This window comes from Rhinatrema bivittatum, chromosome 3 (assembly GCF_901001135.1).
Source record: "Rhinatrema bivittatum chromosome 3, aRhiBiv1.1, whole genome shotgun sequence".
Classification (NCBI taxonomy): domain Eukaryota; kingdom Metazoa; phylum Chordata; class Amphibia; order Gymnophiona; family Rhinatrematidae; genus Rhinatrema; species Rhinatrema bivittatum.
In genome coordinates this window covers 338,299,346-338,325,749 of record NC_042617.1, presented here as the reverse complement: position 1 = coordinate 338,325,749, position 26,404 = coordinate 338,299,346, and the positions used below count along the sequence as shown (strand labels likewise).

The following is a 26,404-nucleotide window of genomic DNA, read 5'->3' as shown; positions in this document are numbered from 1 at the left end:
CTCCCACTGTATTAATTTCTTTTGGAGATATACCTTCCAGTATTTAAATTTCATGATCACTTGCTTGATTGTATAAAAGAAATTGCATAAATAAAAATTAAAAAAAATATATGAATAATGGAAAGAATTTTGAATTTGATCCTGAATTCAATTGGTAACCAATGTAGAGTATAATACAGGCAAAATATGGTCTCTGTGTGACTTACCAGTGAGGATGCGTGCTGCTGAGTTCTGGATTAATTGTAGCGGCTAAACAGCATTTTGATGGAGTCCAAAAAACAGGGCATTGCAGTAGTCTAGATTACTGAAAATTAAAGATTGCAGGACTGGTTCTGAAGTCTTGATGAAAAAGTAAGGGTCTGAGAAATTGCAGCATATGTAGCTTAAAAAAAAGGTGTTTTTTTGGTTTTTTGTTTTTTACTGTTAGAGATATGTGATGTGACATGGAAAGACTGGCGTCGATTATGACTCTGAGGTCACGGGCTTTAGATGTAATCAGTAAAAGAGTGCCATTGAGATCAAGATGAACAGGAGGACTGCAGTCAGACACTGGAATGGAGGTTAAGTGTATTATTTCTGTTTTTGAAGTGTTAAGTTTCAGATGATTGTGGGAGAGCCACATAACAGCTCAAACAGGGGCTCCTGTCTATACAGCTTCTTGTCTAGCCATTCATAGTGAGTGTTGAACTGTTTCATCATTCTAATAAATATTTGGTATTCAAGAACTGAGTCCTCTAGCATCTGAAGCTAGGAAAAAAGGTTTAACAGACTGTGTAAGCACTCAAGCTAGAGACTGAGAGCTGAGGGCAGAACAGGCATTGTCGAGCAAACTGCTGGCCCTCAAACCAAGCCATCCAGGTGTTCTGAAGGAGGTTGATGAGGAATAGGTTGTCATGTCCAACAATTCATACATTGACAGGATAAGATAACATATGTATACCTTTGCATCAGGAAGTAGCTGTGGGTATGCAAAGCTGTTGTTCCCCAGAGGAAGTAATGGCTTCAGTTTCTGCATTCCATGTAAAACTGATGAGCAGAAATTAGAGCATTAAGCATGATATTCTAGAATAACTTTTTTCCAAAATTGTCCAGCAGACTGGGGTCTTTCCCTGGAGTTTGAGAATATTTTTGTTTTCATTGCCCTTTTTTTTTTTTTTTTTTTTTTTTAACATGGACTGCACAGCTGATTGATGAGGCAGTTGGCCTAATCCAAATCCTGCAGTTTCTGGACTCCTTACTTCAGAACTAACTTCCTGGTCACTGAAGCACAGAAGACTGGATTTTCCAATATTCGGATTTGTAATTCTTGCAGGATGGCTGCCATCTCAGCCAGAGAGAAGATCTGGAGAAGGCCAAAAATGTCAGTGTGAGAGTCCTTGTCCTCTTGGGCATTAACCCCTAGTGCTTTATTCAACTTACCTAGGAACCTTTGGTGAAGATTAATGTTCTGGAGGTTCAGGTGGCAGTCAGAGGGGATTCCCTTCGATCTTTCCTCAGATCCTAGGGGAGAGAGGACACTAATCCAGGACCCCAATGATGAAGTAGTTAACTGAGGAGTCCTTAGTTTCCTTAGAGAAGTATCCCTAGTCAACATCCTCTAAATGGCTGGACTCCGCTACAAAGAGCAGTGAGGACTAGAACCACTTGTAGTAAAATATATTTTACATAGAATCATAGAAATGATGGCAGAAGAAGACCAAACGGTCCATCTAGTCTGCCCAGCAAGCTACGCACTTTATCCATTTTTCCCCTTTTATTCTCTCCCACCTGTTACTATTGGCTTCCAGTACCCTCCAGCCCTAATTCCCCCCCACCCCACCACCAATTTAGAGAGCAGCGCCGTATCTGCATCCAAGTGAACGTCCAGCTCAATTAGGGGTAGCAACCGCTGTAACAAGCAGGCCACACCCTTACCCCATACTCTTACCCACCCCTGTTATTTTTTTTTTTGGAGATTTTTTTTTTGTTTTTTGTTTTGTTTTTTTTTTTGGAGATAGCAGCCCTCCATCCTTCCGCTCCGTGAAGGTGGAACACCAACTACTGGCCACTGGCATCCCGCTCCGTGAATGCCTCTGTGGCTACTGCCGCTCCGTGCAGTGTTTGAATGCCTCTGTGGCTACTGCCGCTCCGTGCAGTGTTTTGCTGCCTCTTCTTTATTCACGCCCTCTAGACTTGATGGATCCACAGTGTTTATCCCACGCCCCTTTGAATTCGTTCACAGTTTTAGACTTCACCACTTCCTCCGGAAGGGCATTCCAGGCATCCACCACTCTTTCCGTGAAGAAATACTTCCTGACATTGGTTCTTAGTCTTCCTCCCTGGAGCCTCAACTCGTGACCTCTGGTTCTGCTGATTTTTTTCTGATGGAAAAGGTTTGTCGTTGTCTTTGGATCATTAAAGTTTTTCAAGTATCTGAAAGTCTGAATCATATCACCCCTGCTCCTCCTTTCCTCCAGGGAGTACATATTTAGATTGTTCAATCTCTCCTCGTATGTCATCCGATGAAGACCCTCCACCTTCCTGGTCGCCCTTCTCTGTACCGCTTCCATCTTGTCCTTGTCTCTTTGTAGATACGGTCTCCAGAACTGAACACAGTACTCCAGGTGAGGCATCACCAAGGACCTGTACAAGGGGATAATCACTTCCCTTTTCTTACTCGATATTCCTCTCTCTATGCAGCCCAGCATTCTTCTGGCTTTTGCTATCGCCTTGTCGCATTGTTTCGCAGACTTCATATCATTAGACACTATCACCCCAAGGTCTCTCTCCTGCTCCGTGCACATCAGCCCTTCTCCCCCCATCGAATACAGTTCATTCGGATTTCCACTCCCCATATGCATGACTCTGCACTTCTTGGCATTGAATCTCAGCTGCCATATCTTCGACCACTCTTCCAGCTTCCTTAAATCCCGTCTCATTCTCTCCACTCCTTCCGGCGTGTCCACTCTGTTGCAGATCTTAGTGTCATCCGCAAAAAGACAAACCTTACCTTCTATCCCGTCCGCAATGTCACTCACAAATATATTGAACAGGACTGGTCCAAACACCGATCCTTGTGGTACACCACTTATAACCTCCCTCTCTTCAGAGAGAGCTCCATTTACCATCACACATTGTCTTCTGTCCGTCAACCAGTTTGCAATCCAGGTCACCACCTCGGCACTCACTCCTAAGCTTCTCATTTTATTCACCAGTCTCCTGTGCGGGACCGTATCAAAAGCTTTGCTGAAATCCAAGTAGATGACATCGAGCGCTCTTCCTTGATCCAATTCCTTGGTTACCCAGTCAAAAAAGTCAATCAGATTTGTCTGACAGGATCTTCCCCTGGTGAATCCATGCTGCCTCTGGTCCAGCAATTCTCCCGACTGTAGATAGTTCACTATTCTCTCTTTCAACAGTGACTCCATTACTTTTCCCACCACCGAAGTGAGGCTAACCGGTCTGTAGTTACCAGCCTCCTCTGTTTCCACTCTTGTGAAGCGGAACCACCACAGCTCTTCTCCAATCACTCGGCACCACTCCCGTTTCTAGGGATCTATTGAACAGGTCACACAGCGGACTCGCCAGCACATCTCTGCGCTCACTCAGTATCCTGGGATGAACCTCATCAGGTCCCATGGCTTGGTCTACTTTCAGTTTCCCCAGCTCATCCCATACATTTTCTACTGTAAATGGAGTTACATCTACTCCACTCCCCTCCAGTATCTTGTTAACTAGGGACGGTCCTTCTCCAGGGTCCTCCTTAGTGAACACAGAACAGAAGTATTCATTTAATATTTCTGCCATTTTTTCGTCTCTCTCCACACATTGATCCTTTCCACCTTTCAATTTCACCATACTACTTTGAACTTTTCTCTTTTCACTGATGTATCTGAAAAATGTTTTGTCACCTCTCTTTACTTCCTTGGCAATCCTCTCTTCTGCTTGACTTTTTGCTCTCTTGATTAATTTCTTCGTCTCCCTCAGTTCTACCAGATATTCTTCTTTGTGCTCCTCTCTTTGGGATCTTTTGTATTTCTTGAACGCTGTTCTTTTAGCCTTTAGTTTGTCAGCCACCTCCTTTGAGAACCAGATAGGTTTCATTTTTCTTTTGCTTTTCTTTACTTTTCTAACATATAGATTAGTTGACTTGGCAATTGCTCCTTTTAGATTGGTCCACTGTTGATCCACATCTCTCACATTCTCCCAGCCTTTTAGTTCTTCCTCCAGGTACTTCCCCATTTCATCAAAGTTTGTGTTTTTGAACTGCAGAACTCGGGTTTTGGTGCTTCTTTTCCGTATCTTTTTTGTGATATTAAACCATACCGTTTGATGATCACTGGTGCTGAGGTGGGCGCCCACCTGGACATCAGAGATGTTATCTCCATTAGTGAGCACTAAATCAAGTATTGCTCCTTCTCTTGTGGAGCAATAGTTGACTTAGTGCTCACTAATGGAGATAACATCTCTGATGTCCAGGTGGGCGCCCCACCTCAGCACCAGTGATCATCAAACGGTATGGTTTAATATCACAAAAAAGATACGGAAAAGAAGCACAAAAACCCGAGTTCTGCAGTTCAAAAACACAAACTTTGATGAAATGGGGAAGTACCTGGAGGAAGTAAAGAAAAGTAAAGAAAAGCAAAAGAAAAATGAAACCTATTTTAAAAATGTATTACCCACACTGATCCACTGATAAAGGCAGTGTACAAACCAATAATCATAAAAGTCATATGTATGACATGACAATGGATATACAACAACAAAAAACCACGAAAGACCAAACAAACAATTTGTTACGGTCATATGATACAGGAAAGCTGCAAACATTTACTGAGGAGAAATGAATCCCATGCTATTAGCTGCCACATTCAAATAATTAAATAGAAACATCTTAAGCTGCTTCCTGAAGGTCTAAGTATAAGTGATCATACACAGTTGCCAGCAAAATATTCCAAAATGTTAGATCCTCCATAGAGAAAGCTCTTTTTCAAGTTTCATATAGTACATCCACAGGGAAGGCACATTCAGCAAACCACTTTGCTTAGATGGGTTTATAGAGAGTTTATAGATGCATAATACTGCATATGTCCAGGGTGACACAGTGTGGCTCAATAGTTTGTGAATGAGCATAGTGATCTTATAATTGATCTTCCATTGTACTGACAACCAATGAAGGAAATAGATAACAGGGATGATATGGTCTCTAAATCCTGTACCAGCAAGGGCAAATGCGGTGGAATTTTCAACTATTTGTAATGCCCTGAGAACCTTTGCTGGCAACCCAATATAGACTGGATTTCTAAAGTCTAAACCAGGCAGAATCAATGCTTGGAGCACCATGCAAAAATCATGGAAACTAAGTAGTAGTTTCAGCCTACACAATAAATGCAGATTTAAAAATTCAGCCTTTATCAGACTTAACTTGAATACAGAGAACCATCATCATATCCTTCACTACACTGATATTATGAATTGTGTCCCTCCCTATGAAGCCATATGGTGAAACAAGGCCCATCTCAGATCTGTCATAGACATGAGCCCCAGGCTGTGGTGTGGTTGACACAGCCTAGTAGGTGAAACTATTAGGCCCACACATAAGAACATGCCATACTGGGTCAGACCAAGGGTCCATCAAGTCCAGCATCCTGTTTCCAACAGTGGCCAATCCAGACCATAAGAACCTGGCAATTACCCAAAACCTAAGTCTATTCCATGTTACCATTGCTAGAATAGCAGTGGCTATTTTCTAAGTCAACTTAATTAATAGCAGGTAATGTACTTCTCCTCCAAAGCTTATCCAATCTTTTTTTTAAATATAGCTATACTAACTGCACTAACCACATCCTCTGGCAAAAAATTCCAGAGTTTAATTGTGCGTTGAGTGAAAAAGAACTTTCTCCGATTGGTTTTAAATGTGCCACATGCTAACTTCATGGAGTGCACCCTAGTCCTTCTATTATCCGAAAGAATAAATAACAGATTCACATCTACCCGTTCTAGACCTCTCATGATTTTAAACACCTCTATCATATCCCCCTCAGCAGTCTCTTCTCCAAGTTGAAAAGTCCTAACCTCTTTAGTCTTTCCTCATAGGGGAGCTGTTCCATTTCCCTTATTCTGTACCTTCTCCGACAGCAAGTGGACTTGCTCTTACAAGGAGTGGGGGCTAGGGCTTCACCTACACCAGCTCCGGTCTCTGCAGACTAAGCCCTTGGGCTCCAAGGGCCAGCAAGGCTTAGGTGAGAGACCTGTAAGGAGAGGTCAGACGTAGTCTAATACTGGGCATAGGTCAGGGCAGGCAACGAGCAAATAATATCTGAGTCCAGGACAAGGTCAGAATAGGAAACAGGCAGGCAGGTCGAGGTCCAAGCTGGGGTCAGGGTAGGCAGCAAGCAAACAGTATCTGAGTCCAGGCCAAAGTTGGAGCAGACAGCAGGTCAAGGTCCAAGCTGGGGTCAGGGCAGATGGCAGTCCAAAAGAAGTGTCAATATCTGTAGCAGAGGTCAGAACCAGGAGTCAGGCACAGACGGACAGACCAAATAAGGCACTAGGGACCAGGACATGAGCAGGGCAAGGCAGGAAGACAAAAAGCAAGGCAAGGAGTCAATAGCAACATGCACTGCACAAGCAGGAGGACCTATTGCTGAGGAAGTGTGGGAGCATTGCTTAGGTTTAAATCCCCAGCTCACGCAGACTTCATTTCTCGGCATCACTTCAGGTTTCCCGCCACAGGATCTATGAAGGCAGGGCTGTTACATGGGCATGCACCCTGGGGAGCAGCGTGGCACAACCAGGAGAGATATGGCGGTGTTCCTGCCACGAAGGAGTCCAGACAGCATTGGCGAGGGTTGGCATTGTCCTGGATGAGTGCGGCCAATCGTTACAGGATCCTTTCTGAATATACAGACTCAACCTCTCAATTCTGACCAAAATATACTGTTTAGATTAATTCTAAATTACCCTAAACAGTACATTTAAAATTAAAACAAGCTCACTCAAATTCAGACAAATTTGAGGAACCATGTGATAATTATTTTTTTAATTAATCACCTTTCCAAATCCAAGTGCAAGGCAAGTAACAATCGGATATTAGGTAGAGAAAGTAATCCCCTATTCCCAAAAGCCTGTAGTTTAATTCTGTACTTAAGTCAATGGAGGATGAAGTGGCTTGCCCAATGTCACAAGGAGCATGAGTGGGCTAAGCAAAATTTCAATCTTAGCTCGCCTGGCTCTCAGCCTGCTACTCTAATCACAGGCTACTCATTCACTTCTGATACAAGTACTATACCAAAAATGTATTTTTTCACCTTTGGCACATAACTCAAACTGTGCAAAAATCTTCAAACTACTATGTATTTTCTCTGAACCTACCATCTTGACCTGGTTTATCAATTCTTCAAAATAGGGACTTGAAAAACTGTGCAGTTGTTTCTGAACTTTCTTTCATTCTTCTACTGTTAACTTCTGTCTTTTGCTTTACAGTTCCTTATATGGCATTTTGTGTACTTTACAAAGAATTAATGATGGCTGGATTGCTCTGAAAAATACTCACACTGTCCTCTCAGAAAAAATGAAGGTCAATATGAGTATAGCTATGGGTCTTTAAATGCCCACGTGAAATCTGAAAATGCTGTGATCATCTTACCTTGCAAAGACTGCAGCCTGTCATCATTAAGCCAAGTCAGGGATGCTGCCACTATCTTACGCCGATTCTGTAGGAGTTTTTCTATGAGTTCAAACCCCTCAGGTCCAAGTAGTTCAAATAACTAGAAAGATGTAAGACAAAGATTGTTGTGCAATTTACAGCAAAAAGGTTTTTTAAAAAAATTATTCCTACATGACATTGTTAAAGCAGGTATAAAAACAGCTGAATTAAATCAATTACCTAAATAACATTCTCAGTTACATGTTGAAGTGTGTGGCACACATGGACTAGGACAGTGATGGCCAACCTTTTGAGCTCAGTGTGTCAAAATTCATAAAAAAGCTGAGCATAACTCGGGTGGTGTGTCACTTCTAGAAAAATCCATAATTGTGATATTTGTAGCTCTAATTAATAACAAGTTATAATTTTAATATATGTACTGTATTTATTAATAAAGCAAAAACAAATAATTCTTTACCTTGCCTGCTTAGTGACTTTTTTGTTGCTGAATTTCGTCAGCTAAATCTTCAATTAAAACCCTCTCTCCCCCTCCACCCCCCCTCCCACACAAACTCTTACTCCCCTGGATTTTCTCATACACACTCATGCTCTCACACTCACTGGCTCCCTCACATACACACAAACACACACACCCAGGCAGGCTCCCATTCATTTTCACACCACTCCCGCTCCATCCTCCAGGCAGGCACCAATTCATTGTCACACACACAGACCCCCAGGCAGGCACCAATTCATTCTCATACACACAGACCCCCAGGCAGGCACCTATGCATTCACACACATACACCCCCAGGCAGAGTCCCATTCATTCACATGCACACACTAAAGGCAGACCCCCCTCTCTTTTGCCAGCAACCTCGGAACCTCTCTCATTCCTCTGCTGCCACTGTCACTGCTGCCACATGACTATTGGGGATGTTACTATTCTTGCACATTCCCAAAGATTACATGTACCAATCACTAAAAATATATATATATTTTTTAACCTTTGCTGTCTGATCTTAGTTTTCTAATTGATTGGTCACAGGCTTTTTTTTTCCACCTTCCCTTTCTTATTTTTTCCACCTTCCCTTTCTTATTTTTATTTTTTTTTTGCCAATTCCTTTTATATTGTCTTTTTTTCTGTTTCTTTTCTCTCCATCTTCTTCCCTCAAACACACAGTCAGGTTCTCATTCTCACATGCATTTCTCTCTCTCTCACACACACACACGCACATACACAGGCTCTCACTGGCACATGCTGTCTAACTCTCACACACACAGGCTCTCTCTCACTCCCACATGCTGTCTTGCTCAAGCACAGGCTCTCACTGTCACATGCTCTCTCTCACACACACACAGGCTCTCACTGGCACATGCTGTCTAACTCTCACACACACAGGCTCTCTCTCACTCCCACATGCTGTCTTGCTCAAGCACATGCAGTCTCTGCAAACATTCAGGTCCTCACTCTCACACACAATCTCTCAACTCATCTCATACACGCACGCGCGCACACACACCCACCCACCCTCTACAGACCCTCAGCCTCTCTCTCACCTCTGGGCCTCCTCTTCGCGGGTCGCGCAGGATGGGCTCTGCAGCGGCCCTGCTACCGGGCTTCTTCCTCTTCTCGGGCCGCTGCGATCTGAGATTCGCGGCGGCCCGTAAGTGCAAGCGATGCTCCTCTTCTGCACGCACTGATGCTTCTCCTCCTTCCTGCCCACGCGGCTCCGGCAACGTTTACTTCCGGGGCCGCACAGGCAGGAAGGAGGAGGAGCATCAGCGCGTTCAACACGATCTTTTTCTTTGGGCTGTGGTGAAGTGAGCCTCACCACGGCCCTGCCTGTCGCTGCGCCTCCCTGCACCCGGGGGCATTTGGGGGGGGGGGGGGGGGGGGGCTGGAGGGATACTAAAAAACTAAAAAATTAATTTTAAAGGGTTGGCGCAGCCGAAAAAAAAAAAAAAAGGCTCGGCACAGCCAATAAAAAAAAAAAAAAAAATCGATAGTCCCGAAACGCTAGGCGTGTCAGCAAAAACGGCTCGGCATGTCACCTCTGACACGCGTGTCATAGGTTAGCCATCACTGTAGTAGAAGAATATCAAAATTTTAGGCTTCTTGGAATGTTTATTCAAATTCTAGGAATCGAAACTTGCCAAAATGCAAACAACCGATGAAAATCAACCTATAGAAGCCTTTAAAAGATCCTATTTAGCTTGGAATCTAATAATGCTACTGATATCTGACACCATCTTAATCATCCACTAAAAATACACTCACATCAGCTAGTTATCATGCCTAATGATTGTTCCTTATGCTGGAAAATGTTTTATAATCTAAACAAAAAGTTAATGAGTTCTTTCATAAAAAATGATACATCATTTCGAAGCAAAAATGGCTTGCTTTTCAAAAGATTAAAATTTTTTTTGTTGAATTTAGAAGCACATGAATACAAACTAAAAAATCCTCCTCTACTGGCAGAGATGACTGAGGCTTTGGTTTGCTCCAGTGGCAGACCCTCCCGGTCTGGCCACCAGATGTCACTGTCCCTGTCATTAGAACATACTTTGTAAGGAGCCATCAATGCCTCTCAGTCTCTCCCACCTAGAGAGTCTGGTGAAGACTATTTAACCCAGTCATGTTAATAAACGGGTTCAGTTTGAGGAAGCAGTCAAGGAGTAAGGATGTATTTTTTCCACCCTGGAGGGCCTCCCAGCTTCACCCAAAGGAGTTTATTTTAGAAGTGATACCTCCCCAGTGCACTCCCTGCCTGAAGGTCCTTCTCGTAATTTACAGACTGATAGACTTACGTCTGATACCCTTTAGGGGCAAAAGAGCTTTCACTAGGGGACCTGTGAACCTACTCTAAACCCTAAATGGGCAAGCACCAGTGATGGATCCTGCTGCAAGAGACAGTGAACGCAAAACTGATATCCAGTTCAGGCTTTCAAGTATTTTTTGGACATAGAAACACAGAAATGACGGCAGACAACCACCAAACGGTCCATCCAGTTTGCCCAGCAAGCAGACTTAAGAAGAGTGGGGAGGTTTTTGGATTCCCCTTCCCCACTGGGATTTCAGAATGGAGAACTTGCCTGATCCTACTAACTTTTCCTCAAGAGAGGTTCCCCCAAAAGATGAGGATGAAAGAATCTTTAAAGAAGGAAGAATAAGAGCAGAAGACCCCATTCAGATCTCTGCTTTCAAAGGACCAGGATGGTGTGGGTGTCTCCGAAGATATCGTCTAAAGGTAGACTTTTTACATAAAGTTGAGGACACCTCCACTAGGATTCCCGCACAGCCAATGGGAGAATTTGCACAATTAAATTCACCATGGGTTCTACCCAGAGGTCTGGTAAAAAAAAACAAAAAAAAACCATCTACATACCCAGAATTATACCTGTACCATCAGTCAGATGTAAACTCACCCATCTGGATAATGGATTTTAATTTATTACCACTAATCAGTAAACTTATTTTAAACCCAGACTTGGCCCTGTCTGCTTATTACAGACTCTCACCTCATTGGAAGCACCAAATGACTATACACCCTGGCTTGGCATCTGAATTTTAAAATAGTTTTAATTAAGAGGAGGTCTATAAGATTTTAATGATATACACAAAACAGTCGCCTAACTGGATGTTAACGAATTCAGTCCCCTGACACGGGACCATGTTTTACAGAGCTGCATTGGGAGGGACAAAGGCTAACTTTAAAATTGTAGAATGCAATCTGTAAATACAATAAAAATAAAAAGATTAGGCCAACAATGTGATACAAAACTACAAAGAGGGGATACAGCAAGGAGCATGTATGGTGTAACATGTGTGTAATGCAGAAAAGCATTTATATGATTATAAAGTTTGACAGAATAAAGCACAACACCGAATAAACTTATAGTAGAAGCATCATTATATGTGAGAGGGGCCAACTTCTGCATATTTATTTGTACACTTTTCTGTATTTCACACGTTATACCATACGTGCCCCTTGCTGAATGCCCTCTGTATGGCTTTATATCACAATGTTGGCCTAATCTTTTTATTTATACTGTATTTACAGATTGCATTCTACAATTTTAAAGTCAGCTTTTGTCCCTCCCGATGAAGCTCTGCGAAACACGGTCCCATATCAGACTGAATTCGTTAACATCCAATTAGGCGACTGTTTTATGTATATCATTAAATTCTTATAGACCTCCTCTTATTTACAACTATTCTAAAATTCAGATGCTATTTGTTGTATTACATTCATTTTTTAAATTACTTTTATTTGATTTATTGTCCTAACCTTACTGGTGTGATTCCTGCGCTTCGGTCCACCTTTTCCTTTAAGGCGAGTAGGAAACCAGAGCTTATAATTCACTTACTCTTCAAAAGACAGCTACAAGAAACACTTTCCATATGAGAAACTTCAAGTCCACCAATGTGAGAAGTTCAAAAGGTGGTTTCATAACTTGAGCATGGGCTACGTTAAGGTCCCAAGGCACATGAGGTTTACTAACTGGAGGCCTGGAATGCCAAAGAACTTTCCTGAACTTTGATGCTAAAGGGTGAAGAAAGATCAGAGCCCTTTCCACCTGCTGATTCACCACAATGACACAGAGATGAACTTTAAATGAAGAGGTATTGAGGCCTAAAGACAAGAGGATGCTAGATCCCCTGGCCAAAGCTGGCTGGCCCTGTACCATGTCTAAATTGTAGGACCTTGTGGTTGAAGACTTTCTAACTGAAACCAGCATATCTTCCTCTCCCTTAAGCAGGAGTAAGAAGAATACTGCATGTTTAACATTCATGCTTTGAGGGTAAGTCTGGCAGGTTCAGATGGCAGAACCTCAGTGTTATGAGTCAACCTCCTGTGTGATAAGAGTCAGAAACATCCGCAACTGAATCAGACTGAACTGACAGATGGACAAGATAAGAGCATTACATTTGCTGTGGCCAAGTTGGTGCTATAAGAATTATTCTTGCCTTGTCCTGAAGGACCTTCTGGATAGTCCTGGCAAGGAAAAGAATTTGCAGGTATAAATAAGGTAGACAGAAGCAAAAGCATCGTAAGCTGATCTGTAGCTTCTTGGATGCAAGGAGCAGAGCTTCTTTAACCTTCCTGTTGTCCACTAAGATAAACAGGTCAACTATGGGTGTTCCCTAGTGACTAACAAGCCATCCACAATCCCATGACCCAAGGACTACTCATGAGGTTGCAGCACTGTATTGAGATATTCTACAAAGGTATTCTGAATTCCTGGAAGGTAGGTTATCTGGAGATGGGTGGTGTAATGGTCAGCCCATAACCTTGGAGGGCTTCCTCACAGACAGCATATTAGCCTATGCCTCCTTTTTTGTTTATATAGAACATGGTGACCTGGTTGTCCATCTGGATCTAAATTATCTTGCCCAAGAGCACGGGAAAGAAAGCCATTAGTGAATTAAGGATGGCTCATAGCTCCCGAAGGTTGATAGGCAGACAACTCTGTTAGGGACCAAGACTCTTGGATACATACATAATCTGGGCTGTATTTTAAAAGGGTTACGTGCGCCGGGCCCATTTTAAAAAGGCCCAGTGATGCGTATAAGTCCCAGGGCTTTACTAAAGGGGTGGGGCTGTGTCGGAAGCCCACATGCCGGCAAGCTGCACGCAACTTGCACCTGCCCAGAGGCAGGCGCAAAAGGTAAGAATTTTCAGGGGGGGGGGGGTTAGAGTAGGGCTGGGGGGAAGGTTAGGGGAAGGGGTGGGAAGGTCAGATTAGGGGGAGGGAACGGGGGAAGGCAGCACGGCTCAGCACATGCATAATTGTGCACCCCCTTGCGCGCGCCAACCCCCAATTTTATAACATGCACGCTCATGTAGACCGCGAGCGCTTCTTTTAAAATTTACCCCTCTGTGTGCAACCCCTACCTCTTGGTAGGGGTTGCACACACAGGAGATAGATGCTGGGTCTAAATTAAGAGGTGCTGTGTCCCTGGGGAGCCCCGTTTGAGAGAGGGTCCTGCTGAGAGACGCTAGGTCTGGCGTACTGTTTGAGAAGCTGGAACCTGGTACCGGCTGGGGATGGCCTTGGGCTGGATCCCCCAGTGCCTCCTCGCACTGTAAACAGGGCTGTGGCCCCTTCATGCTGCGCAGCTCTAATGTGGCATGCTGGGCAAAGGCCCTGAGCCTTGAGCTTCTTTTCCGGTGGTGCCATGGTATGTGCGCTTAAAATACAGTTATGTGCTCCAGTGCAAAGTTGTGTGTGTAGGATTGGTGCGCGCTCAGGGAGATGCGCGCGCTGTTGTGCGCACAGATCGAAGTTGTGCACCCGGCACAGTAAGCGCGTGGCTGTGTGCACAAGGTATTTGTGCACACGATTCACCTCTGTGCGCACGGGTCGGGACGGCGGACAGGGCGGCGAACAGATCAAAATGGTGACGGCGACCACGCGGACAATATGGCAACCACCTCGGAGGGTCTCCACGTGGGAGGACCCTTGGATCTGACCAGGGTCTAGCCCTGCTAGGGCAGATCAACTCGTGGCACTGGTCCCGGCTGGTGACCTGTATGACTCCTCGAGCTTCGGAAACCGGAGACTTTTAAATAGATTTCTAACTTACCTTGTCTCGGCGCTTCATGGTCTCGTTCCGGGCGGTCTTCGGCTGCGGGGGGAGAGGGAAAATACCTTCACCGCCACGCTTGAAGTTTTACCCGCTGCCTCTCAGCCTCACCCGATGTTGGGGCTAGGTCCCCGCCGAGGGTCGGCCGCCAGACTGAGACTTACCTCCGAGGGATCGCGGAAATCACCTCGGGAATTCTCAACTGGGGGAGGGACCCAATGGGTGTCACCGCAGGAGAGCGGGGCTCTTCAGTAGAGGTAAAATTTCTTCTTGTTTTGGTTTTCTTTGCTAAATTACTCTAACGCTGTGCTAGCGTGTATAGAGTCCCGAACTGCTATGGAGATGGAAAATACTGAAGAGCTGCACTTCCTGCAGGGGTATATGTACTAGGGCTGAAGTCAGATTGAAATCTGATTCGTCTCCAACTGCTATCAGGTGTACACTATACCCATTGGTCCTGAGTCCATCTGCTACATGCTAGGAAAGTAATTTTTATTCAAAGAGAACTTATTGCTAAGATTTACAAGGAAAAGATAAAAGTAATATTTAGGAAATTTTTTATTTCAGCCATGGTTTGTAATAAGCAGTGTCACGCACATGAGCATTGTCCATCAGGTGTGTCACAACAGGAAAATGGTTGAGAACCACTGGTGTACTGTGCAGAGTCAGAGGCAAGTAATCACTTTCATTAACTTTTTCTATGTCCCACTGCCCTGCCCCAGTGAACAGGCAGAATGCAGTGCTTCTGTCTCACTCTCACAGCAAGAGCACTAACTGTAGCAATAAAGATTAAAAAAAAAAAAACAACTTTTGCTAAAATTCTTCTCTCCTCTCCAAGAACTTTTTAAAAAATGTTCTCTTTCACTCTGAGCTTCCAAGAGACAACATTTCCCTGTGAAATTCAACAGAGAAACTGGAGTTTCTTTTCATATGCTCAGACCTTTTATAGTGGGAGGATATCACCTTCACTTGATCCTGGTTTTAGTTATAGGCTAGAAAAAAATATTTCACTTTGATTGGACCTCCATCCTGTCTACATGCCTACTTCTCCAGCTTTGCAGCCATTCAGAGTATTACCTTACTGGGCATTGCCTGATTGCTATAGTTACCTTCAGGAGAAAACCACCGGTCTCCCTGCTACAATTTTAGATGGGTCATAGATTTGAACGAGAAACACAAATGAAATGAAAGTTTTGGTTTATTTTTGTGGGCAACCTCCATTCATTTCAGGGGGGCATTAATGAAACAAAAATTCTCATTCGTTGCATTTTATCCACTAATTTCAAATACACATCCCAAAAGAAATACTATATTTTTTTAATGTAGCTTTCAAGAAGAAAAAAAAGCCACTAGCAGTCTCTGTAGTTTGCCTCCGAACCCACGTTCTGATCCTGTCATCTTTTAAGTTAAAATTTCTCTGAGCTTCTATGTCAGACAAATATTGTATCATTTTAAAACTATGTATTTCAGTTTACAAAAATATTCTGAAAAATGCCAAATCCAAGGAAATGCAAATGCCTCACTAAACTCTTTATATGTTCCAAGCCTACCAATGGCAGAAAATATGAAAATAGATAATTAAGAGCTGCAAAGTTAGGAGTTGTGTGGATGGGCAGACTCGATACGCAGTATAGTCTTTGTCCCTTTCATGTTGTTTCTATGTTTCTATAAAATAAGGAAAAGCAATCCAACAGGCCGATACAGTACAGTGCGCTCCGACGGAGCACACTGTTAGCCTGCTCTTGGATGCGCGTTTTCCCTTACCCCTTATTCAGTAAGGGGAGGAAAACGCGCGTCCAACCCGCGGCACCTAATAGCGCCCGCAACATGCAAATGTATGCTGATGGCCCTATTAGGTATGCGCGCGGGATACAGAAAGTAAAATGTGCAGCCAAGCCGCACATTTTACTTTCAGAAATTAGCGCCGACCCAAAGGTCGGCGCTAATTTCTTCCGGCGCCGGGAAAGTGCACCGAAAAGCAGTAAAAACTGCTTTTCTGTGCACCCTCCGACTTAATATCATAGCAATATTAAGTCGGCGGTCCCGAAAAGTAAAAAAATTTGAATTCGGCCCGCAGCTGTCGGGCCAAAAACCGGACGCTCAATTTTGTCGGCGTCCGATTTCCGAGCCCGTGGCTGTCAGCGGGTTCGAGAACCGACGCCGGCAAAATTGAGCGCCAGCTGTCAAACCCACTGACAGCCGCCGCTCCTTTTCCCCGTTTTTACCGCGTCACCTAATTTAAATACAGAATCGCGCGCACTGGCAAAGGGCCTGTGTGCGCGCCGGGAGAGCGGGCATTCGTCCGCTCTCCCGCGGACTTTACTGTATCGGCCCGCAAATTAGGTATGTTATTTACTTTCCAAGTTCAGTGATAAAACTTTGGTCATTTTGCCAGCTGTTTTGAATAAAAGTATTTTATTCCCATATAAGGACACATCATATGGTGATGAGTTAAAACAAGATCCTGTGTGACTATAAAGATTTTTTTGCCTGAAGATCTCCCAATCAGAAAGCTCTCTTTAATCCACCCAAGGCACTAGACTACTACATTGACAAATACAAAAGTGACCTTCCCTTTCTCTCCTCTTTTTCTCCACTGAGACAATCCAAAACAGTGCAGCATAATCTCTAAAGGAAATAAAGAATAGCAGTCAAAAGAAAAAAGGCATGTATCATTTATGACAAATGATTATTCTGATGATGAAAGAAAAAAGGAAAATTGTCTCTCTAAAGTCTTAGGCAAAGCCAAGCAAGTTGTCTTGAATAGATTAAGTTCTATAATTTTCCCAAGTTCAACTCAAGAATCTGCTATAATACTCCCCATCAAATCTGACCATAAAAAGCTAAATTGAGACATGCCAGCTTACAAAAAGCTGTTTTATGTGAAAGAGTATCCAGTAAGAAAGAATATATGCAGAAATAGCTAAACCGACCTCAGATTGGAAGAATGAGATAAAAAGTCCATTTGATTTCCTAATAGCTTTGACCCAAGACAAATATGTTTTAATGCCCTTCTGACATTCGCCAAATGGTGTAATCTGTCAGAGAGCTGCAGGAAAGTTTGAAACAAAGAAATACCCAATATCAGCTAGAAATCCTCAAGAAAATCTACTGTCATTTTGATTTTAAGAGAAGTATAAAAGGCTGAATGAACAGTCAGCACTAGGATTCAGAAAGCTGGGGAGTTTTTTCCTTAACTAACAAGAAGTGAAGAATAAAACAAAATTAATTTCTATAGAACCTTAGCTGGATATTAGGCGAGAAGGACTTTCCTTATCTTATCTTATCTTCCTTTATCCCGTCCAAAATGTCATCCTTTCCTAGACAGGATTCATTGGTCAGGCTGAAGGGTATGTCCTCCATGAAACAATTTACAAATGTAAAGAATGAGGCATTAAAACAATCATTCCACTCTCCAAAATGAAGTTCTTAGTCTCCATACAGTGTCAATATTTAAAAGATGTCAGAAAGAAAAATCTGTATAGGTTCAAACATTTTAATTTTCATCTTAGGATATGAACTTAACTGATGGCTGTTTCTTTTGCTTCTTACATACATTTGCTCTCTAGTTAAAATATGATAAGAGAAATAAGGCACCGTGTGAACATTTCATTATATTCTTACTTTCCTTCTTAGGTACAGAAATTAGCATATGATTAGGACTAGAAAGCAATGGCATAATGCTTAATGACATCACAAAGTGCTCTGATGTTCCTAAAATTTAAATTGAACTGGCATGTTTCCATACAAAAAAGAAAAGCAAACAGGAATTTGAGGACTGGAGATCAGCGGATGTGGTTCCTATTCATAAAAGTGGAAGTAAGGAGGAGGCAATGGTAAGCAAATTAATGGAACCACTTCTAAAACAGAGAATTGTTCCATTTTTGGAATCCAATGGATTGCAAGATCTGAGGCAGCATGGTTCTACCAAAGGTAGATCTTGTCAGACGAATCTGATCAGTTTCTGACTGCATGATCAGAAAGTTGGATCAAAGGAGAAAGCTAGATGTAGTGTACTTTGATTTCACCAACACCTTTTACACAGTTCCGCATAAGCAAGTTATAAATAAATTGAGAGCCCTTGGTATGGGACCTAGAGTGACTGGGTTAGAAACTGGCTGACAAAGGGTAGTAGTAAATAGAGATCATTCTGAGAAAGGAGACATTAGCAGTATGCCTCAGATTCTTTTCAACATTTTGTGAGTGGCACAGCACAAGGAATATCAGGAAAGGTAATTATTTTTGCCTGTAATACCAAAATCTGAAATAGAGTGAGAGCCAGAAAAGCATTTAAAACATGAGGAGGGATCTAGCAAAGCTTGAGGAATGATCTAAGGTCTGACAAGTTTTAATGCTAAAAAATTGAGAGTTATGCATTTAGAAGTAGATTTTAAAATGTTGCACGCACGCGGCCATGTGCCCATACTACCTGGCGCGTGCACATGGCCGCGCGATTTTATAACATGACGGGTCGGCACGAGCAAGGCGGGAGAAAAGATATGCAAGTACACGCGGTGACACATCGGAGCCTTCCCCAGTTCCCTCCCAATCCGTTCCAATTAAGGAGCAGACTGGGAGGGAACTTCCCAACCCCCTAGCCCAACCTCCCTTCCCCTTATCCTGCCCTCCCCCTATCCTAAATGCCCTCAAACTCCTTATCTTTCCCTTTGCTCCTGCTTCCGAGCAGGAGCAAGTTGCCGGCACGCGATCCCCAGCACAGCGGCAAATGACCACTGTGCTGGGCACCTCTAGCCCCGCCCCTGGACTACCCCTTTGGTTAGCCCAGGAACTTACAAACATCCAAGGGTTACGCGCGTGTCTGGGCCTTTTGAAAATTGGCCAGGCACGCATAAGGTCCGGTTTTTATGCGCGTACGTTTTCAAAATCCGACCATAAGGCTGCAAAATCCCAAGGAAGAGGTAACAGTATTCTGGATGAGATTCTTCTAAGCCTGAAAGAAGAGTGGGATCTGGGAAGGACTGTATCTGACGATCTTAAGGTAGCCAAACAGATAAATAAAACGACAGCAAAAGCCAGAAATATGCTTCACTGCACAGGGAGAGGAAAGGTTAGCAGAAAAACGAGGTGATATTGCCCCTCTGTAAGTCTTCAGGGACACCTCATTTAGAATACCGTGTACAATTCTGGAGACCATACCTTCAATGAACACATCACCAGTCCCTCCACAATTACAAATTCTTTCCTGGACTCCATGTCTGGTCTTGGCTGGGAACAGCTTATAAAGATATTATAAAGACTCCAACAAAGCCAGGTAACATCAAGGGGCACCCTGCAGCGCTTCTCACCCCACAGTCATGGGAGGGGAAGTGAAGGAAACAGCTTGGTCTTCACCTGGAACTGGAAAGAAGCAGCAATGTAAGTGCTGCGATCATTAGACCCGCCCCCCCCCCCCATGACGTCACTAACATCGGACCGTTAAGACAGCCTCAACACCAGGCGTCATGTGTGGGAAGCCAGGTAACATCAAGGGGCACCCTGCAGCGCTTCTCACCCCACAGTCATGGGAGGGGAAGTGAAGGAAACAGCTTAGTCTTCACCTGGAACTGGAAAGAAGCAGCGATGTAAGTGCTGCGATCATTAGACCCGCCCCCCCCCCCATGACGTCACTAACATCGGACCGTTAAGACAGCCTCAACACCAGGCGTCATGTGTGGGAAGCCAGGTAACATCAAGGGGCACCCTGCAGCGCTTCTCACCCCACAGTCATGGAAGGGGAAGTGAAGGAAACAGCTTGGTCTTCACCTGGAACTGGAAAGAAGCAGCGATGTAAGTGCTGCAATTATTAGACCCGCTCCCCCATGACATCACTAACAACTTCACCTCAACAATAACAAAAGGAAACCAAATGCCCTCTGGTATACTAAATCCCTACACTCCTTTAAAACACTCCTCAGGAAACTAGAATGCAAATGGCGACGCAATATAACTACCGAGTCAAAAAATGACTACCGCTGCACTTTACGCCGTTACAATAAGGAAATAAATCAAGCCAAAAAACTTTAATATGCAAATAAAATCTCCAAAGCCAATGGAAATTCAAATACCTTATTTAATATTGTAAAGTCATTAACTACTTCTCATAATGAAAACTTCACTGATTATGATGCTATCTTCTGCAATAAAATCACTAACCATTTCAAAACAAAAGTAATTAATATATCTACAGAATTTATGCAGTTACCCTATTCTACATATGTTAACAAAGAATCTAGTTATCAATGGTCTGAATTTACTTTACACCCTATACTTGAAAATGCCATTCTAACTATAATCAGTAGAAAAAAACCTTCTAATTCCTCTGATAATCCTTGTTCCGGAGCCTTTTTTAAAGCTATCAGCCAACATGCTTGCACTTTTCTCTGTCTACTAGTTAATCTCTAGAAACAAGACAATTCCCTCACAGTCTGAAAAAAACTTCCATTCTACCAATCATGAAAACAAAAACAAAAGACACAGCTGACCTTAACAATTATAGACCCATTGCCACACTTACCTCACTAGCTAAACTAATCGAGTCTGCAGTTTTACATCAACTTTCTGACTTTCTATCAGAAAACATCCTTCACATTAATCAACATGGATTCAGAAAGGGACACTCTACTGAAACTCTCCTACTAGTCTCCTTCGACACTCTATTCCGTGCTTTCGATTCTTACACAGACTATATCATAGTCTTTCTAGATATTTCAGCAGCATTTGACACGGTTGATCATCAAATACTCATCTCAGGTCTTAAATCTATAGGCATTACAGGAACAGTCAAACTGGTTTTCATCCTCTCTCACTGATCGTCCCCAACAAGTTAACATCAATCATCATTCTTCCATCCCTTACACAATCCAGTCCGGTGTCCAAGGCTCATCACTATCCCCCATACTATTCAACATATATCTTCTCCCTCTATGTCATTCTATCCTCTCTGAACCTACAATTCAAAATCTATGCAGATGATATACAGTTTCTAGTTCTCTATAAATCATCTTGGTCTGCTACTTTAACTATGGTCTCACTTTATCTATCCACTATTAACTCTTGGCTTTCCCACTATCATCTAAAATTGAATCAGTCTAAGACCGAGATCGTTCACCTAACATCCATTTCAGATACCTCAATTGGCCCACCTTCACATCTGACAACACATGGCGTATCGATCCCGATAACACACTACGCCACAAATCTTGGAATCATTATAAACACAGATCAATGAAACAATATATTTCTCCTTGACAAAAAAATCATTCTATAAATTGCAACTCTTAAAATGTCTCCGCCCTCTCCTTTTCCATCATGATTTTTGAACTATTCTTCAGTCTAATTTTTTCTGGCCTAGGCTATTGTAAGGCTCTTTATTTAGGACTAGCCGTTAAGCCCGTAACAACGGGCTACATTTAAAAAACATTTTCGGTCCATTTCCTTCCCACTTCCTCCCCCCCCTCACCTCCCCCCTCTAGTCTCCCTCCCCCCCCCCCTCTCCTCCCTCCCACCCTCCCCCCTCTCCTCCCTCCCACCTCCCTCCTCTATTCTCCCTCTCCTCCCTCCTCTATTCTCCCTCCCCTCCCCTCACTCTCTCCTCCCTCCCCTCCCCTCACTCTCTCCTCCCTCCCACCTCCCCCCTCTATTCTCCCTCTCCTCCCTCCCTCCTCTATTCTCCCTCTCCTCCCTCCCCCCACCTCCCTCTCTCCTCCCTCACCCCTCCCCTCACTCTCTCCTCCCTCCCTCTCTCCCTCCTCCTCCCCTCAGCCACTCCCCTCCCTCACTCCCCTCCCAGCTCATCCACAACCGACAGACAGGGGGTGTCCCTCCCTCCCGCGTGCGCGTCGCCGCTACTGCTCCTCCCTCCCTCGCGCGCGCCGCCGCTCCTGCTCCTAAGGAGCAGGCGCCATTTTTTTTTCCGGGCACGCTCTGCTCTGGCCGACGTGCTCGCATGCGCGGTAGAGCTGCTCTCTACTGCGCATTTGCGGCACGTCGGTGCAGGCTCCCTTATCTAGTAGATTACCCGACTCCTCAATCTATCCTCTACAATTAGTTCAAAATAGCGCAGCTCGTACCTTATCTGATATCTCTCTCTGAAATCACATCACCCCCACTCTACAATCCCTCCACTGGTTACCCATAAAATTCAGAATAAAATATAAAGTACTCATTATCATACATGCTTTAATACACAGTTCCTCCTCCACCTGGCTCTGCTCTCTGCTTCATATTTATAAACCCACTCGGCATTTAAGATCATTAACACAAAACCTAGTGGACATTCCATCACCTCGACAGGCAAGATTAGACATTACCAGAAGGAGAGCGTTCTCCGTAGCGGGACCCTCCCTCTGGAATTCTTTACCAAATCCTCTTCGCTTACTATCAAATCCACTTCATTTCAAAAAATCCCTGAAAACATCTTTTTCAACTTGCATTTAACATTTCACCAACTCACTTAACTTCCACTACTCAACCCTCTTCCCTTCCCCTCTTCTTCTTTACAGTATCTACCTAGGTGAACCATTTCTATAAAAACAGATTTACACCCTCTTCCCTCATTCTGAGAATTCTCTTCTTAGATACCTCTTTCCCTCCCCCCCCCCCCCCCCCCCCCCTTTCCCATCTCTATAAACTGATCTATGGCTCGGCTCCTTTACATTAAGATTTTTTGTTAAGACTAGCTACCTAGTTAGCTATATACCAAATTTATGTATTTTATTCTTCCAATTTATTTTAATTTCATTTATTTTATATCTTTGTAAACCGTTTTGACAAAACTTATTTTTAAAAGCGGTATATAAATACTTTTAAATAAATAATATAAATAAATATAAACCAGTTGGAGTCTGTCCATAGGGTGGCTACTAAAATGGTCAATGGTCTTTGTTCTGAAGCATTTGGGGATAGACTTAAAAATATAAACATGAATATCTTAGAGTAAAGGCGAGATAGTGGGGGATATGATAGAGACATTTAAATGTCTCAAAGATTTCCATGCTCAGGAAGAAAGCCTTTTTCAAAGGAAAGGAGGCTCTAGAACAAGGGATCATGGGATGAAGGTGAAAGGGGGTAGACTCAGGAGTAACCTTAGGAAATATTTCTTTCCAAAGAGGGTAGTAGATACATGCAAAAGCCTCCCAGTGTTGGTAGATGAGACATAAAACAGTATCTGAATTCAAGAAAGCATGGGATCTCTGTGGAAGTGATGGGAATTGTAAAGCTAAATTAGTTGGGTGGTTGGGCAGACTAGACAGGTCATATGGTCTTTTTCAGTCGTAATTTTTATATGCTTCTATGTAGAAAATTTGCTGGGCAAACTACATGGACCATTTTGGTCTGTAACTGTTGTCATTTGACTATATCCCTGAGGCTTTGCTGGATGGTAGCTGGCCACCTGTCTGCATTAACCCCAATGCTTTTTTTTTTTGAGTTGTAGCCTGCTGGTTCTCCCAGTGTCATTAGCTCACGTGTTTTGTCTCTATCTTGTTTTGTCCGTATCACCTCTCTCCTTGCTCTGCTTTTAAGGGAGATAATGGTAGGTTTGGGGTTTTTTTGCAATATTACATTCTCCTATCCTTGTTCTTAACATGGCCTTTGCATCTGTCCTATGTATGAATTCTCTCACATTTTTGGAAGACACTACCTCCGGTAATACGTTATTCCATGAATCTAACACCTCTAACTAAAGAACTATTTCCTCCTGCTTCCTCAATATTTCCTCCCCAAAACTTAAAATCATGATCCTAGGTCTTTGAATTTCCTTTTCTATGAAGCAATTCCCCTTCCTGTACCTTAAAGTCTGTCAAATATTTGAATACTTCCATCATAATCCCCCTACCTTTTCCTCCAGCAAGCACATTGTGAATTTCTTAAGCCTCTTTGTAGTATTTATTTTGCAATCCCTGTATAATTTTAGAACTGTTTCTGAAATGCTTCCATTCCCTCAATGTTCTTATTAAAAATATAAAAATTGCCATGCTGGGTCAGACCAAATTCCATCAAGCCCTCCAATATTGGCCAATCCAGGTCACAAAAACTTGATAGATTCCATAAAGTGTATCTAATTCCTGTTACTCACTTCCCAGGGGATAGCAATAGCTTTGTTTAGTCTACCTGGCTAAAAATGTGTTATGGACTTTTCCTCCAGGAAACTGTCAAAATCTCTTTTAAACCCCACTATGCTAGTCATAAGAACATAAGATATGCCATACTGGGTCAGACCAAGGGTCCATCAAACCCAGTATCCTGTTTCCAAAAGTGGCCAATCCAAGTCACAAGTACCTGCAAGTACCAAAACATTAGATAAATCACAAGCTACTTACTGCTTATTAATTACTGTAATATTTTATTAATTTTTCCTCTAGGAATTTATCCAAACCTTTTCTAAAGCCAGTTACACTAACTACTGTAATGACATCTTCTGGCAATGAATTCCAGAGCTTAACTATGCGCTAAGTGAAAAAAATGTTCTTCCGTTTGTTTTAAATTAGCTACTTGCTAACTTCATGGAGTGCCCCCTGGACCTTCTATTATCTGAGTAAACCAACCGATTTACATTAATTTGTTCAAGTCCTGTCATGATTTTGTAGACTTCTATCATATCCCACCACCCCCCCCCCTCAGTCGTCTCTTCTCTAACCTGAACAGCCCTAACTTCTGTAGCCTTTCCTCATAGGGTAGCCGTTCCATTCCTCTTATTTTGGTCGCCCTTCTCTGCACTTATGTCAGTGCAGCTACATCCTTTTTAAGATGCGGTGACCAGAATGGCACACTATATTCAAGATGCGGTCTCACCATGGAGCGATACAGAGGCATTATGACATCCTCCGTTTTACTCACCATTCCCTTCATAATAATTCCTAACATTGTTTGCTTTTTTGATCACCACAGCACACTGAGCTGACGATTTCAATGTATTATCCACTGATACCTAGATGTCTTTCCTGGGTGGTAACTCCTAAGATAGAATCTAACATTGTGTAACTACAGCAAGGGTTATTTTTCCCTATATGCATCACTTTGCACTTGTCCACAATAAATTTCATCTGCCATTTGGAAACCCAATCTTCCAGTCTCGCAAGATCCTCCTGCAATTAATCACAATCCGCTTGAGATTTAACTACTCTACATAGTTTTATGTTTTCTGCAAATTTGATCACCTCACTTGTCGAACCCCTTTCCAGATCATTTATAAATATATTAAAAAGCACCAGTCCAAGTACATATCCCTGAGGCACTCCACTGTGAAAACTGACCATTTTATTCTACTCTGTTTCCTGTCTTTTAACCAGCTTGCAATCCACAAAAGTACATCACCTCCTATCCCTTGACTTTTTAGTTTTCTTAGAAGCCTCTCATGCGGGACTTTATCAAACACCTTCTGAAAATCCAAATACATCACATCTACTGGTTCACTTTTGTCCACATGTTTATTCACCTCTTCAAAAAAATGTAGGAGATTTGTGAGGCACCACTTCCCTTGGGTAAATCCATTTGGCTGTGTCCCATCAAACCATATTTATCTAAATGTTTTGTGATTTTCTTCTTTATAACAGTTTCCACGATTTTTCCTGGCACTGAAGTCAGGCTCACCAGTCTACAGTTTCCCAGATCTCCCCTGGATCCCTTTTTAAATATGGGGTTATATTGGCCATCTTCCAATCTTCAGGTACATCGGATGATTTTAATGATAGGTAACAAATTAATTGAAATAGGTCTGAAATTTCATTTTTTAGTTCTTTCAGAACCCTGGAGTAATATAACATCCAGTCCACTGGCAAAAGATTTCACAACCTGAATGAAAAAGTGATTTCAAAGATTTTGAATCTGCTGGTTGTAAGTTTCCTAGAGTGTCCCCTTATATTATTTGAAAGGTAAATAATCATCCTTCATTTGCCCATTCCACCCCACTCATGATTTTATAAACTTCTATCATGTCCCCTTTCAGCCATCTTTTCCAAACTGAAAAGCTCTAATCTGCCTTCATAGAAGAGATGTTCCATCCCCTTTTATCATTTTTGTTACCCTTCTCTGCACCTTTTTAGTTCTCTTTTAAACCCTCTTTCTTAAGATGGTGGACAAGAACAGCAGCACACAAGGTGCAGGTGTACAATGGCTCAGTACAGAGCAAATATGTTTTTTGTTTTATTTGTCATTACTTTTTGGATCATTCCTAACACTATTTCCTT

The 26,404-nt window shown here is 42.8% G+C and overlaps 1 protein-coding gene across 9 annotated transcripts in view; it reads right to left on the bottom strand.

Annotated features, from left to right (window-relative positions):
• The window catches only part of ASCC3 (activating signal cointegrator 1 complex subunit 3), a 1,498,074-nt gene that overhangs the window by 1,267,215 nt on the left and 204,455 nt on the right, over positions 1-26,404 (bottom strand). For all 9 annotated transcript variants that reach the window (XM_029595363.1, XM_029595357.1, XM_029595354.1 and 6 more), the window contains one exon: positions 7,628-7,748. In XM_029595363.1, coding sequence (XP_029451223.1) covers positions 7,628-7,748 — 121 coding nt within the window. The remainder of the gene's footprint in view (positions 1-7,627; positions 7,749-26,404) is intronic.